Source organism: Rhyacophila brunnea, unplaced genomic scaffold, assembly GCF_057557595.1.
Source record: "Rhyacophila brunnea isolate RB1 unplaced genomic scaffold, BYU_Rbru_1.0 scaffold_24, whole genome shotgun sequence".
NCBI lineage: Eukaryota > Metazoa > Arthropoda > Insecta > Trichoptera > Rhyacophilidae > Rhyacophila > Rhyacophila brunnea.
This window is the reverse complement of record NW_028232904.1, coordinates 15834287-15847316: the sequence shown is the minus strand read 5'-3', so window position 1 is coordinate 15847316 and position 13030 is coordinate 15834287. Positions and strand designations below refer to the sequence as shown.

Below are 13030 nucleotides of genomic sequence, written 5' to 3'. Positions count from 1 at the left end.
TACATCTACCACCGTATTTATTTAATAATCTATGACTAACACCACCTAAGATAATTAGATGTCCGCACTGGACACATAGGTACCTAATTTGTTAGTACCTACTTATTCTAAACGATTCAATCTATGTTGTTTGTCCTTCCCTACTCACATTATTATTGCCATGGAAATGATAATAGGTACCTACATACAATACAGATATTATGATAGTCGTACATTTTTATTAAAGGATATTCCTATATTTTTTTTAAACAAATTTACAAACAAAAATTAAGTAAAAGTTCTCTCCACACTACCTATGTATTATTTCTATTATTTTTAAAGTCACAAGCTACAATGCATGTAATAATAATTGTAATACAATAGGAACGTCCCAAATAAATAAACTCTGCAGAAGGCTATTCAATATTTTCTGCCCAAACCATCAATGGCCCAAACACATTTTTGTAGAAAAAATCATTCATTATTCATTGTGAAAATTGGGGTTTACGACTTATCATAAATATTTTTTTAACACAAGTCAAGTTGTTGAGATGATAATAATTATTGAATCACAGAACAGATGTTGCCACTGTATTGTCCACCGGAAAGAATTCCTAATGTTTTAGCAGATTTACACGAAGTACCTACTACGTAATTAAGCCTTCATTATTTTTATAAATATCCACAAAATTATCAAATTGTGCGTGTGGCCAGAATTATCTTAAATCAGTTTGGATACCAGCGACAATAGTATATGTAATAATATAATTATGTAAAAAAGGCGAATTTGTATCCCACAGGAAAGTACTTATTAAAAACGATAATTGTAAGGGTGATTATCCACTTAGTGTTACGAAGAAAAAGCGAATTTAACATAATAGACTTTTTAAAATATTATATTATAAAGCCTATTATAAGGAAAGTATTCATCCACAGGTAATTAATAAATAAATGTCAAAGGTTAAAAATTCTCCTCCTGTAATAGTATTTTGGTTAATTCGCCATTTTTACAATACACCGACGATATAAAGGTATTCGTATCGCCTGCTGAGAATTTTAACTAACTTTTAAGAGAAAAAATTGTTATTAAAAAATATGTTCAACACAAAGTTAAAATTAAAACACAAAACTTACCAGAAGCAACAAAATTCACTTACAAAAAAGTATACTCATCATGACCTATGGCAAATAAATGAATGAATGTAGTAGTTATATCACAAGATTTATTGTACTATAGTCGCAATTCAACAATAATGTAAATTACAAAACAAATGTAAACATCGTAAAAAGAGGGGTTTACGACACGTCATAAGCTTTTTTTAACAAAAGTTAATTGTTGAGATGAATACCATCTGTTGCCACTTAAATGGTTATTGGAGTGAATTCCTAATGTAATGTAATGTGGTTTTAGCAGATTTACACGAATTACCTACTACTTTATTATACCTTCATTATTTTTATAAATAACCACTCAATATCATTTTTTAAATGATCAAATTGTGTAGGTATGTGGCCAGCGTTACGTTACCTGCGACAAAATATTTTTCAATAGTTTCGGTTAACACGTTTCGCCTGATGACATTTTTGACCAACTTTTAGAACAATTTTTTATTAAAAAATCAAGTTAAACACACAGTTAAAATTAAAACACAAAACTTACTAGAATGTAGCAAAAAAACACCAAACTAATAATATAAACAATTTTGTTTAGAAACGTATTTATATCTTAAATAATACAAAATATTTTAAAAGGCAACTAATAGGAATATTATAGCGGATTGCACGAGTCAAATTATCAAACTTTTTTGTACTAATTTAACCATCGAAAACACAATTCATTCACCCGAAAATAAATGGCGAAGTAATAATTTTTGTCACTCCGAATAAAATAATATAATAAATTAGTAGGTAAGTAAATTAACAATGCGTAAGTCAAAGGCAAGATTGTATTGAGATTTGAAATGTTTCATCCTTTAGAAATTATTAAACAATGTATACTTTATTTTTTAAGAGTTTTCAAATAGTGTCAGCAAGGCACATTTTTTTGGGTAATAAAGTAATTTACGCTTGCAGCTGGTTGTTTCTTGTTATTTAGACAATGCATTTAGGCATGGACATATCGACACAAAATAAGAAGGTTGAAAGAAATTTAGGGATGTCATAATTTTTATTTTTAACCCTTGCACGCCCGGCATAACATAACTTCGTTAATTTTTAATTTTGAGAAAAACTTTAAAAGATACGTTCATATATAATTATCTCAATCTAACGAACCGCAACGCAATTTTAAATGAATCCACGAGCCGGAACGGTATATTTTGGAATTCCACGAACCACAACGGCGCTCCGGTGCGTTCCTGTCCATTCCGAGCGCTGAATCCAACACTGTAAGTGTAATGGGAACAGTCCTACAAGTACAATATAATAAAATTTGGTAATTTACAAAGTCGATAATGTAAAATATGGCTTTGGTGTAATATTAACCAAAGATGTATAATGGGGGTGACATTTTGGGTTAATTTATTTCGAAACGCGCTGCAAAATTTTAATGTACGACATTTTCAGAATATAATATATATTTAAAAGGAACGTATTTTGTAATAGGTACATATAATGTCAACCTTTTACATTAACTGAATTTACTAGTCGATATAGAAACAATGGTTAATGAATGACAAGCCTTAAAATTAATAATAAAAAATAAACAAGAAAAATTTTGTGTGGTGACAAAGAAATCAGAAACAGATATTACTGCTTATTGAACCGGTGGCCGAGCACCTGTACACGTGTATAGATTTACCTGAACCAATAGTGTGTATTTTAAACTATCGCGATAATAACTGTTTACACGTAAAAGTGGTGACTGTCTCTCCAATCTCATTCTTCAAAAGTGAGGCGCGATGTTGTCATTTTATAGTACCATTTGACAGGTCGTGAAAATCCAAGTACATCCACCGAACTTTATGAGCTTGTCTATCCAGCAGGTTTTAAGGCGTCCCAGTGGACTTTAGTGTCCCTCGAGTACCACTGTATGACGGAATTTGTCCAGCGGTCGTCCACTCGCCGAGCGATATGTCCAGCCCATTGCCATTTCATCTGCTTAGCGACCTCTATCATATCGCGTACTCTTGTTTGCTTCCTTATCCACTGGTTTATTTTATGATCTTTACGTGCCACGTTGTGCTACTCGTAATTTTTGAATTTCTCTTACATTAAGACTTCATGTTTCACATACATACTTGAGTGTTTGTAGTACATATTGGTGGAACACTTTACGCTTAAGAGACACTGGGAGGTCACTTTTGAAGATAGTATTCAGGCGTCCAAATGCACTCTATGCCAGTTTGGTTCTGCGAGCTATCTCGTCATACACACCACCGTCAATTGACATTTAGGTATTGCCCAAGATGCCTTTAAGAAAAATCAAACATTTACAGTACAGTATCTTTTGATCTAAAAATGTATAGCACAGTCGAAATGTAACTCAATGAAACTGGTTGACGTCTACCGTAGTTCAAAATTCATGGTGTCCATAAACCGCAAAGGTCATATACGAGGAGACCTTTTGAAATTTTCACTAGTCATAAAATTACACGAAGGCAAAACCTGCCTAAGATTACAACTCAATTAAATAAAAAATAAAGATTTGAAAGTTTATTGGCGGGGAGAGAATTGAGCAGAATACTTGAATACTTTGGTGGTTTAAGAATTGTAATTTTATTATTCTAGTAGGTACACATTTTTAACTAGCTATTTCAAAATTATAAGGTACTATGTAACTTATCTCACTACTACTTCACCATTCTTTCTTCTCTTCTTTTGCCATATCCGCCCCTTAGCTGGAGCATATGGACATCACGCGGCGCCTCCAATAATCCCTGTCGCTCGCCAGTCTTCTTGCTTCGTTCCAGGGCAAACCAGCATCCCGAAGTTCCGCCGTATACACTCTGTAGATTGTATTTATCGGCCTTCCAGGACGCCGGAATCCGGTCGGCTTGAAGAACAGGCAAGCCAGGCTGAAGTTCTCTTCTGGCATCCGCAGCACGTGGCCGAGCCAGGTCCAACGTCGCCTCTTCACTTTCAGCATGATGAGAGGCTGCTTGGTGCGTTCTCTTATCTCCTCATTACACCCAGTATCCGTTGCAAACATCTGTTTTCGAAGCTCAGTATACGGTTGCTCTGAGCCTTCGTAAGGTGCCATGATTCCCTACCATAAAACAGCACCATCAGAGAATGTAAGCATCGAATAGGCAGCATTTGGTTTTGACTGAGTACAATCGTGAGTCCCAGACATTCTGCATCGAGTTGAATGTTGCTCCAGCCATTCCCATTCGGATAGCGAGCTCTTTCTGCAAAATGCCATCTCCCGTGATGTCTACCCCCAGGTACTTGAAGCTGTCGACGCTCTCAATGTTTTGTCCGTCGCTAATCAGAGGAAAATCTGGATCAGGACAGGTGCTATTACATAAGACGTTGGTTTTCTTCGCGTTGATTTTCAAACCAACGCGAGAGGAGTTGTTATGCAACCTGTCGATTGTCTCTTGAATGCCCTCGATGGAGTTGTCGAATAGGACAGCGTCATCATCGTATTCCAGTTCGCATAGCTTCACCGTGGGGGTAACAGGTGTGCCTCGGTCGGGTGAAAGGTTCTTTGAAATTATCTTTAAATGTGTTAATCGTGCCCGTTTTTGAATAATAAAATGCCTAATTCTTGTCAAATTTGGGATCACAAAGATTATAAAATATAATTTTTTATCATAAATGTGTCACTATATAATGTTAACATTAATTTTACAAATGGGTTTGTTAATGCGTTTAAAAATTAATAAATCTAAAAAATCTTAACACCACTTTACATGGACGTACTGAAATATGACTATATTCTAAAACATTAGAGCGAGAGGTTTAAAAGAATACTATTTTATGTAATAAAAATACTTTATGTAGTCATCAAATATTTAAAATAAATATAAAGGATAATAAGGCTTCAAAATTATATAAATAGATTATCTACAACGTTTGAGGAATGTCCAGGGTTATGCTCTGAAAATTCCATAAAAGTTCCATTTTGACCTACGCTGAGCATGTGGGCCGTTAAATAAAAACAAATAAACAATGCTAATGGATAATCCATTATATGTAAATTAAATGCATTAATAATTGTTGTATAATGTCACGCTATATGAATGTATTACATCTGCAGTATGCATTTTACGTGCTAGTACTTACCTACCTGATATTTAAAAAAATATTTAGTCACGCATGCTCATGTATACTTGTCACGGGGGATAGTGTACATTATTGTTTTACTTGGTATTTAAAAGTAACAGAAGCATAATGAAGTCATTTCACCTGTATCACGTCACACCATGTGCCATGGTGTGGTCGTCCTCACGCGTGATAGAACTTGTTTCTTATTTTCTGTAAATTTACACATTTCCAACTCGTATCTTACGTCTCACTGAGATCTCACGCATCTTACTTAGTTTTTAGTCTATAGTGGTTTGGTTCCGTTTATGTTTGAAAATAGACAAGATCACAAGCATCACATGGCAATAGATAGTATAATTATGTCAAAATATTCATCAAAAGCAAGGAAGGAAATTAGAAGAGAGCTACTAATGACATAAAATTAAAACAATGTTTTCTTAAGCTGTCAGTTTTATTATTGGTTCTAGCTGTTAGCATATTAGCTCACGTGACGTGATAATAATCTGTTTCTGGCCTTATCGTATAAATTACTATTTTTATTTACCGCATTGCAGAGCCGCATTAAGTACATCTGTGCAATAATCTACTTCGAACAATACATTTTTACACCATGCAGCGTAATAAATCTGCTAATGTGCCCAGCGTAAGTGCTAGTAATGTTTTTCTTTCTTTGCCGTTTTTGTAACTTCGCACGGTTTCTAAACCTTTCGAAAGATGTAAGAATATACTTACATCCACTATTGACTAAAGTGTCTCCCTATCGGGTTTAAGGCCGGAACCGACTTCTGGTGGTCATATAACCAGGAGTTGGTAATGGCAAAAAAATCTATAACGATACTGCAACTAATTTAGAAATGCAAAATCATTAGGTACTGTTACACTCCCAAATGATCCCCATTTGGGGATGTCTCTGTTAATCTGGGTATCAAACCTACAAATAGTAAGGGTTGATTACGAAAATAAATAATAATAAAGCCGGCAATGCTGTAAATTGCGGCCGTTTAAAAATATCTGCAACGTCGCCATTGTCGCCGTTTTTGACAGCGCTTTCCGTTGAAAGCGGAACATAAAATGGTGGACAATACGCGGCAGACGGCCAGACAGTAAACATTGTTAACTCGCGGTACGCATAAAATAAATTGTAACCATAAGTATATTATATTAACGTAAATAAATCTCGTCGTTTCCACCACGGTGTATTATTTGTCCAGCTCCAAGTCCCGAATCCAGACGAAAAACCATACAAAGAAACAAAGTGACTGCACCTTCTCACTTTCGTAAATGGAGGGAGATGACAGTACCTCCTAAAGAAACAAGAATGCGTCTAATACATTTTCACACAGACTCTGAGGAGTATATATTATACCACCGTAAATCGTCCAGTGTTCAAATTTAGAACTAAGGTCACCACGGTATAAAAAAATATTGAATGATATGTCAAATGTTAGCATGTTGTGCCCTCACTCAGCAGATAACTTACACTGGTGGATCTAGAGTACCAAATTCTTGTGGTATTAAAAATCGCATTTATGACAAACTGGACTTGCTTTATTGATTTAGATAAGGAAACCACAGAAGGGTTTATTTGGAAGAAGATTCAAAATGTTTATAATAAAATGCAATCAAAATGATGCGGCGAAAATGGATGCGAACTGTCTAGTCAAGACAGACTATTTACGGTTTGCCTACGCCGGATTTTCTATTAATTTGATAATATGACCCCAATATGAAGCGCCTAGTTTCAAAAACCCCTAAAACGGTTTTTGAAAATTTTTGAGTTAAATATGTATTTAGATGGATATTTTTGTTACCTATATTATCGCCAAAGATTGAACTTTATAAAACGCCAAAAACCGTTAATACGTATGATCAAAAATTAGGGTAAATTTCAAAACCCGCTAAAATGGGTGGGTGTGCTTTTCAAATACCCCTAAAATGGAAAACCAAAATACTCTTTTAAATGTAACGAATTAAAAAAAAAATACATAAAGTTCACAGATTTAATAGATATATTTTTTTCTCATTTTTCTCAAAACTACCTAAAATCGTTTTAGGGGCTTTTGAAACTAGGCGCTTCATATAACCCGTTGGGAGGAAATCTAGAAATACGGTATTTGGTCAGGTTAAAGGTCGGAGACGACGAAAAAAGCTCAATTCAGATTTATAGAGTAAATCAAGAACGCCTCCAGTTGTCTACTGATACAGATCTTGAGGTTATTGAAAGTTTACAGGAAGCCAGCGGCAAACAATTTTTGAAAATAGCCGATATACTGGATTTTTTGTTAAGTTAGGTTAAGTTAGATTTTCATTCTTGAATTCATAAATTTTTTCAAAATCGACAATAAGCGGTTCCCGCCTGGCTTCCCGTAAACCGACTTGTACAGATCTTGGTTGTATTAATCGGCTATTTTTGAGTTAAATTTGAATTAAAAAATCTTTTTAATGTTTTCAGCTACATATTTATTAATTAATGCAGTTGAAATTGTAAATTATCAAAAAAAAAAAATCTCAAATTGCAAGCTTCGTATTTTTCCGCTAGGTTCTCTAAGCACATAAAACATGTAATTATAAACAAGACGCATCCTAAAGTGTGAGTACCCTTTATCCTGTGTAGATTTCATCGCCATTATTTTAATGTTTCTCGTCTAGATGGCGGTAATTGGCGAGAAGTAAAACGACTGAGCGACACTTAGCTATAACCAACCTCAACAATAATAATATCACTGTAGATGTACTCCAGAGTATACCAGTCTGTTGAATATACAGTTATACGAATATAACGTGAAGGATTTCCGTAATACATAACAATATCAAAAATATCCATATATCTGTGGCGAAGGGTGGAGGTAGGCTGTTTGATTTCATTGAAATAAGACTACAATTTTACAGACGGTGCTGGTATTAGTTTTAAAATTCAACTAAACCTTGCGAAACCAAGCCATAATAAATACTTATTAGTCAAAAAACACTAAATATCTAAAATTATGCAATTAAATTATAAATAAATTTTGATATTTTGTAGATATAATAATATATTTAATCTATTGTAGTTTGGCTTTATTAAAAAAAAATATATTTTTTAATATGTATTCTTAATCCAACGAAAACAAATAAGTATGAATGAAAAAGTGTTAAAATTTTTGTCGTATCGCCCAAAGTGTTTGTTATTGGTTTGGTTTAGGAAGGGTTTAATTGATTTTTAAAAATTATCCAACACCATCTCGTCGCTATAGGATTGGTTTGTCGAATATCCGTTTATGTCGAAATCGACCTTTGAATGCAGAATGATTTTATCTAAATGGACCAGAACCATCCTTTTCTTTAAATTGCTTTGTAATGAAAACAGCATTCATATGCTATAGAAACAACAATTTAAATACCTTCATGTATTTAAATATAGGATACTCAAATTTGTTTTACGTCTCCTGAACATTTGACATTTGGTCTATTCGACAAACCAATCCTACAGCGACGACTGTAAATAATTTTAGTATTCGTTCAATAAAAACAAATAAGTATTACTAACAAAGTTTAATGTGCTCTATTTATGGCGGATCTTAACAGCCTACCTCCACCCTTCGCTACCGTCAAATTGCGATGATGGATTATCACTCACCCTTTTGAGTTTGAAACATTACCGCCAAAAAATTAGGGATGAGCTAATCTCTAGGGATGGCGATTATAATTTGGCACCGTTGCAATATTTTCTTTTGTAAATATAAGAATCCACAATATATCCATTCATCTTTTTTTGAGTTTTTACTTATCTTGTTATCTTTCTGTTATCTCTTAATGGCGAGATTTCAAGCATGGAAAAACATAATAAAGATAATCCAAATAAATATCCGAGTTCAACGCTGGCAGTGAACCTTAGTCAAGGGAAAACAGAACTAGTTCGGTTAATTTATCAGTCAAAGCACACCTGAGTGCGTGGTGACGTCAGTGCTTCTGAGATAGTTCCAGGCGCATAAAACTACTGTTGCTTCACAATAAGATGTAGGGCGTTGTGGTACGCTCGATTAAGACTGAGTGTGGTGTGGGGCGGTTGGTTTGGAGGGGTCTATGTTTGTGTTGCAGAAAGTTGGAGGTCAGGTGTTTATTTTGGTGGCTCCGCACGCGCATCAGTCCAGTAGAGAAGGGAAGCACTTCTAATGGGAAGTATTATAGTGGATCACATGTTGCGGTACTTATACGTACACGCAGTCCCCATATCTAGACCATCCCTTAAATGATCACCAGGCTTAGGACTTGTGGTAACATATAGTTATGGCGGTTGTTTTAACGTCATTACATCGTAGGTAATCATTACTCACCCCTTCTCCATCCTCGATGATATCAGACCCTATAGACGCCAGGGTTGTCCACTTGCAGTTAGGGGTGGCACGAGCGGCACACCTCTTGTGCGCTTTACACTTGCACACCTCGCATGAGAGGCCGTGTGGTGGGACTCCGTGGAGGGCCTCTCTGCATACATTGCAGTATGTGGGCCTCGCGTGAGATGTGGCATACCTGACAGAGAAAAAATATAATATTAAGTAAAATTACCAACCAATTCTAGAGAGAATAATACAGTAATAATGTTCACGAAGAAAACACAAATTCAATGTCATCATTAAATTAACATTAAAATGACAATGGTTTCTGGATATATATGAACCGTTCTTGTACGACTGACTTTAAAAACATGTGAGTCAGAATTTGCCCATAAGTCAGTCATAATTAGGGAATCCAATCCCGAGCCAAAATTCTGATCCCGGGATTTCGGGATTACAATTTGACAATCCCGGGATCCCGGGACTGGTCCCGGGATTGGCATTTTTTTCCATTGTTAATATAAAATTTTTATATTTACAAATAACATTGATAAAATCGGTCAAAAATAAATCTAGTATAATTTATACTATTTAAGATATTTATTGTTAATATTGTATACGTTTAATCTGGGAAATACAAGTTTAATGGAGTAAATAATATTGTAAATTTAATATGAGATTGATGTTTCTGATAGTAAAGACATAATGAATGGATTAGCGAGATTTAAAATAGTAAAACAAATTATCATGGCGTACTTATGGCCTTTCCGCTTCATAAATCTAATTAGTCAGCCAAATATGAAACTGCCGTAAAACATATGATATCATGGTGGAATTACTTTGGTAAAAGTGCAAAGCATTGTTTTTTCCAATCTTTCTCATTTTTAATAATTTATGCGAAAAAATTAAATGAATCGGCAACCTTACACATGGGTATAAATGAAACTTCATTCAAACTTAGTTTATTTCTAATGTAGCCATTTTTTAATAAAAGCATTTTTTCTGTTATATTTTTGCATTTATTTTATTTTCCATAAAAATTGATAAAAAAAAATCAATCCCGGGATTCATAGGTATCGAAAATAGCTCGGGATCCCGGGATTGGAATCCCTAGTCATAATGGATGCGGTATGGCAACCATTCAGCCATAATTCTGCATGAACGGCAAAAGTAAATCAAACAGACGCTATCGCGAACCACGAGATTCAATATCTTTCGTAAAATGCCATTTCTTGGTCGCCATGTTGGATATCTTGTAATATGAACTTCCAATAACGTTTCAGATAATTTTTAAGTTCAACATCCATAAAAATTTATAATTTGACACATACATACATACAATATTTAGGGGGGGGGGGTAATTTAAACTTTATCACAGCCATAGTTTTGGAGGGACATGTTTCAATTGACTGTTCTAAAACGTTGACAATGGGTGTGGATATGATAATATGTAGCAATCATACTACTCATAAAATGAATGACACACTTTAATATGTAGATTTTGTTGTTAAAACAAAACATTAGAGCAATAATAATTGTCAGTGTTTCCTCAATCATAACTAGATCAGTAGGGTCTGTTTTGATTGGGAATTGCGATAATAACGATTGTAATATACGTACTGCATTAATAAAAATAAAAAAGGCAATCTATGAATCCTTACTCAACTCATCGAGTCCATCACGAGACGTACTACTATTGTCACGAGTTCTTCACTTGACAGAGTACATCCGTTATACCACTCGAATTAAATTTCTCAGTTCATTAATAGATTTAATTTTCTCCAGTACATCATTATCCGTGATTATAATCTCACGTTGTCATCCTTATTATTGTATTCAGTATATTCTTGTATCCACCAATAAGCTCTCATTTCAACATCCAAGTAACAACGACTTTCTATCACCTCAACCTCATCAATCTCCAAAGATATATGACAAGTTTGGTGCTCCATTAAAAATGCAGCTTTTTCTTTACTTGTTCGACTAAAGGGGAGGACAGAATAATAATTTAGATCTCTCCTTAGATTCATCATTTTCAACTCCTGACTCTTTTGGAAGAGTTTCAGTACACGCGTACAGTTAACACTTCATATCACTGAAGATAAATGATGGCTGAGCAAGTCAAGATTATTTATTTTTATTTTTGAAACACTAAGGTGCATGATTGTTACAACAGTTTCGAGACTGACACATGTTTATAGCGTTATAGATCCTGTACACATGCATGGATTTATTTGCAATGACAATAGTGAGTGTTTTAAACTATCGTGACAATAACTGTTTACACGTAAGAGTGCTGACTGTCTCTCAATATCAATTCAAGAGTAAGCGAATTGCGATGTTGTCATTTTATTGTATTATTTGACAAGTCGTATAAATCGGCTAACCTCAAATTATTGATTCTTTACGCGGTATAGTTCATTTTTTGCCGGTTGGTTTGCCACTATCGTTTTACTGCGTAGGCGCAAATCGAAAGAATCTCAACTGTCGCATGACAACTCAGAATCTTCCAAACTTTTTTGATTCATGCATGCAATCTTGCAACTTGTCTAACAATACGTGTTTAGACGTGCATTTTATTGTTATGGCCGCGATAATACGTACTGTCAGCTAGGTATATATTTATTGACGTGTAAACGAGGTATTATCAATGACATTATTAATGGACTTCTCAATACAGTAAGTAGCTAGCAAGTTAATTCGCGCATAGCGACATTCGCACATGTATTAATAGGTAGACGTCATGCAATTTCCATTATACGATATCACGCATCGGGAATTTATAGCAATATCACCTTTATTGTAATGAAGTTAGAACAGTGTTTCTAGTGTAAATGTTCATTTGAGCGAACCCGTTCGAACTGAACCATTCAGACCCGACAAAAAGCATCGGGAATTTATAGCAATATCATCTTTATTGTAATGGCGTTAAAACAGATTATGCCATTCGGCAGACCCGACAAAAAAGTGAGTGTCATTTTTTTTCCAGATGGTATTATGGAAATCGACCGTCCACAAATCGCGGCTGCATAGACATAACGGGTGGGTGGGGTAGGTTCAATGACATTAATATGGACGAAGCATCTGGAAAAAAATGACACTCACTTTTTTGTCGGGTCTGCCGAATGGCATAATTCATATTTTAATATCAATATCGCTCGCTCAAATGAACATTGACACTAGAAACACTGCTCTAACGCCAATACAATAAAGGTGATATTGCTATAAATTCCCGATGCGTGATATCGCATAATGGAAATTGCAAAATTTTGTCACATGACGTCTACCTATACATGTGCGAATGTCACTATGCGCGAATTTACTTGCTAGCTACTGTACTGAGTGCGTTGTCCATTAATAATGTCATTGAGTAGGTTATATAAATGTCCTTATCCGACAAATACACACATTCAGAAAGACAGTGAACAAACCGATAAAATCGTCCGAAGTACTTTTTAAAAAAGGTTTATTATCTCTAAAACTTAAAACAATATCCAAAACTTCAACAAAAATAACCTGAAACACAT

At 34.6% G+C, this 13030-nt stretch overlaps 1 protein-coding gene across 1 annotated transcript in view; it reads right to left on the bottom strand.

The window, feature by feature from the left end:
* Positions 1–13030, bottom strand: part of LOC147069113 (diacylglycerol kinase eta) — a 100598-nt gene that overhangs the window by 27957 nt on the left and 59611 nt on the right. The window contains exon 4 of the mRNA XM_085951547.1: positions 9504–9699. Coding sequence (XP_085807673.1) covers positions 9504–9699 — 196 coding nt within the window. The remainder of the gene's footprint in view (positions 1–9503; positions 9700–13030) is intronic.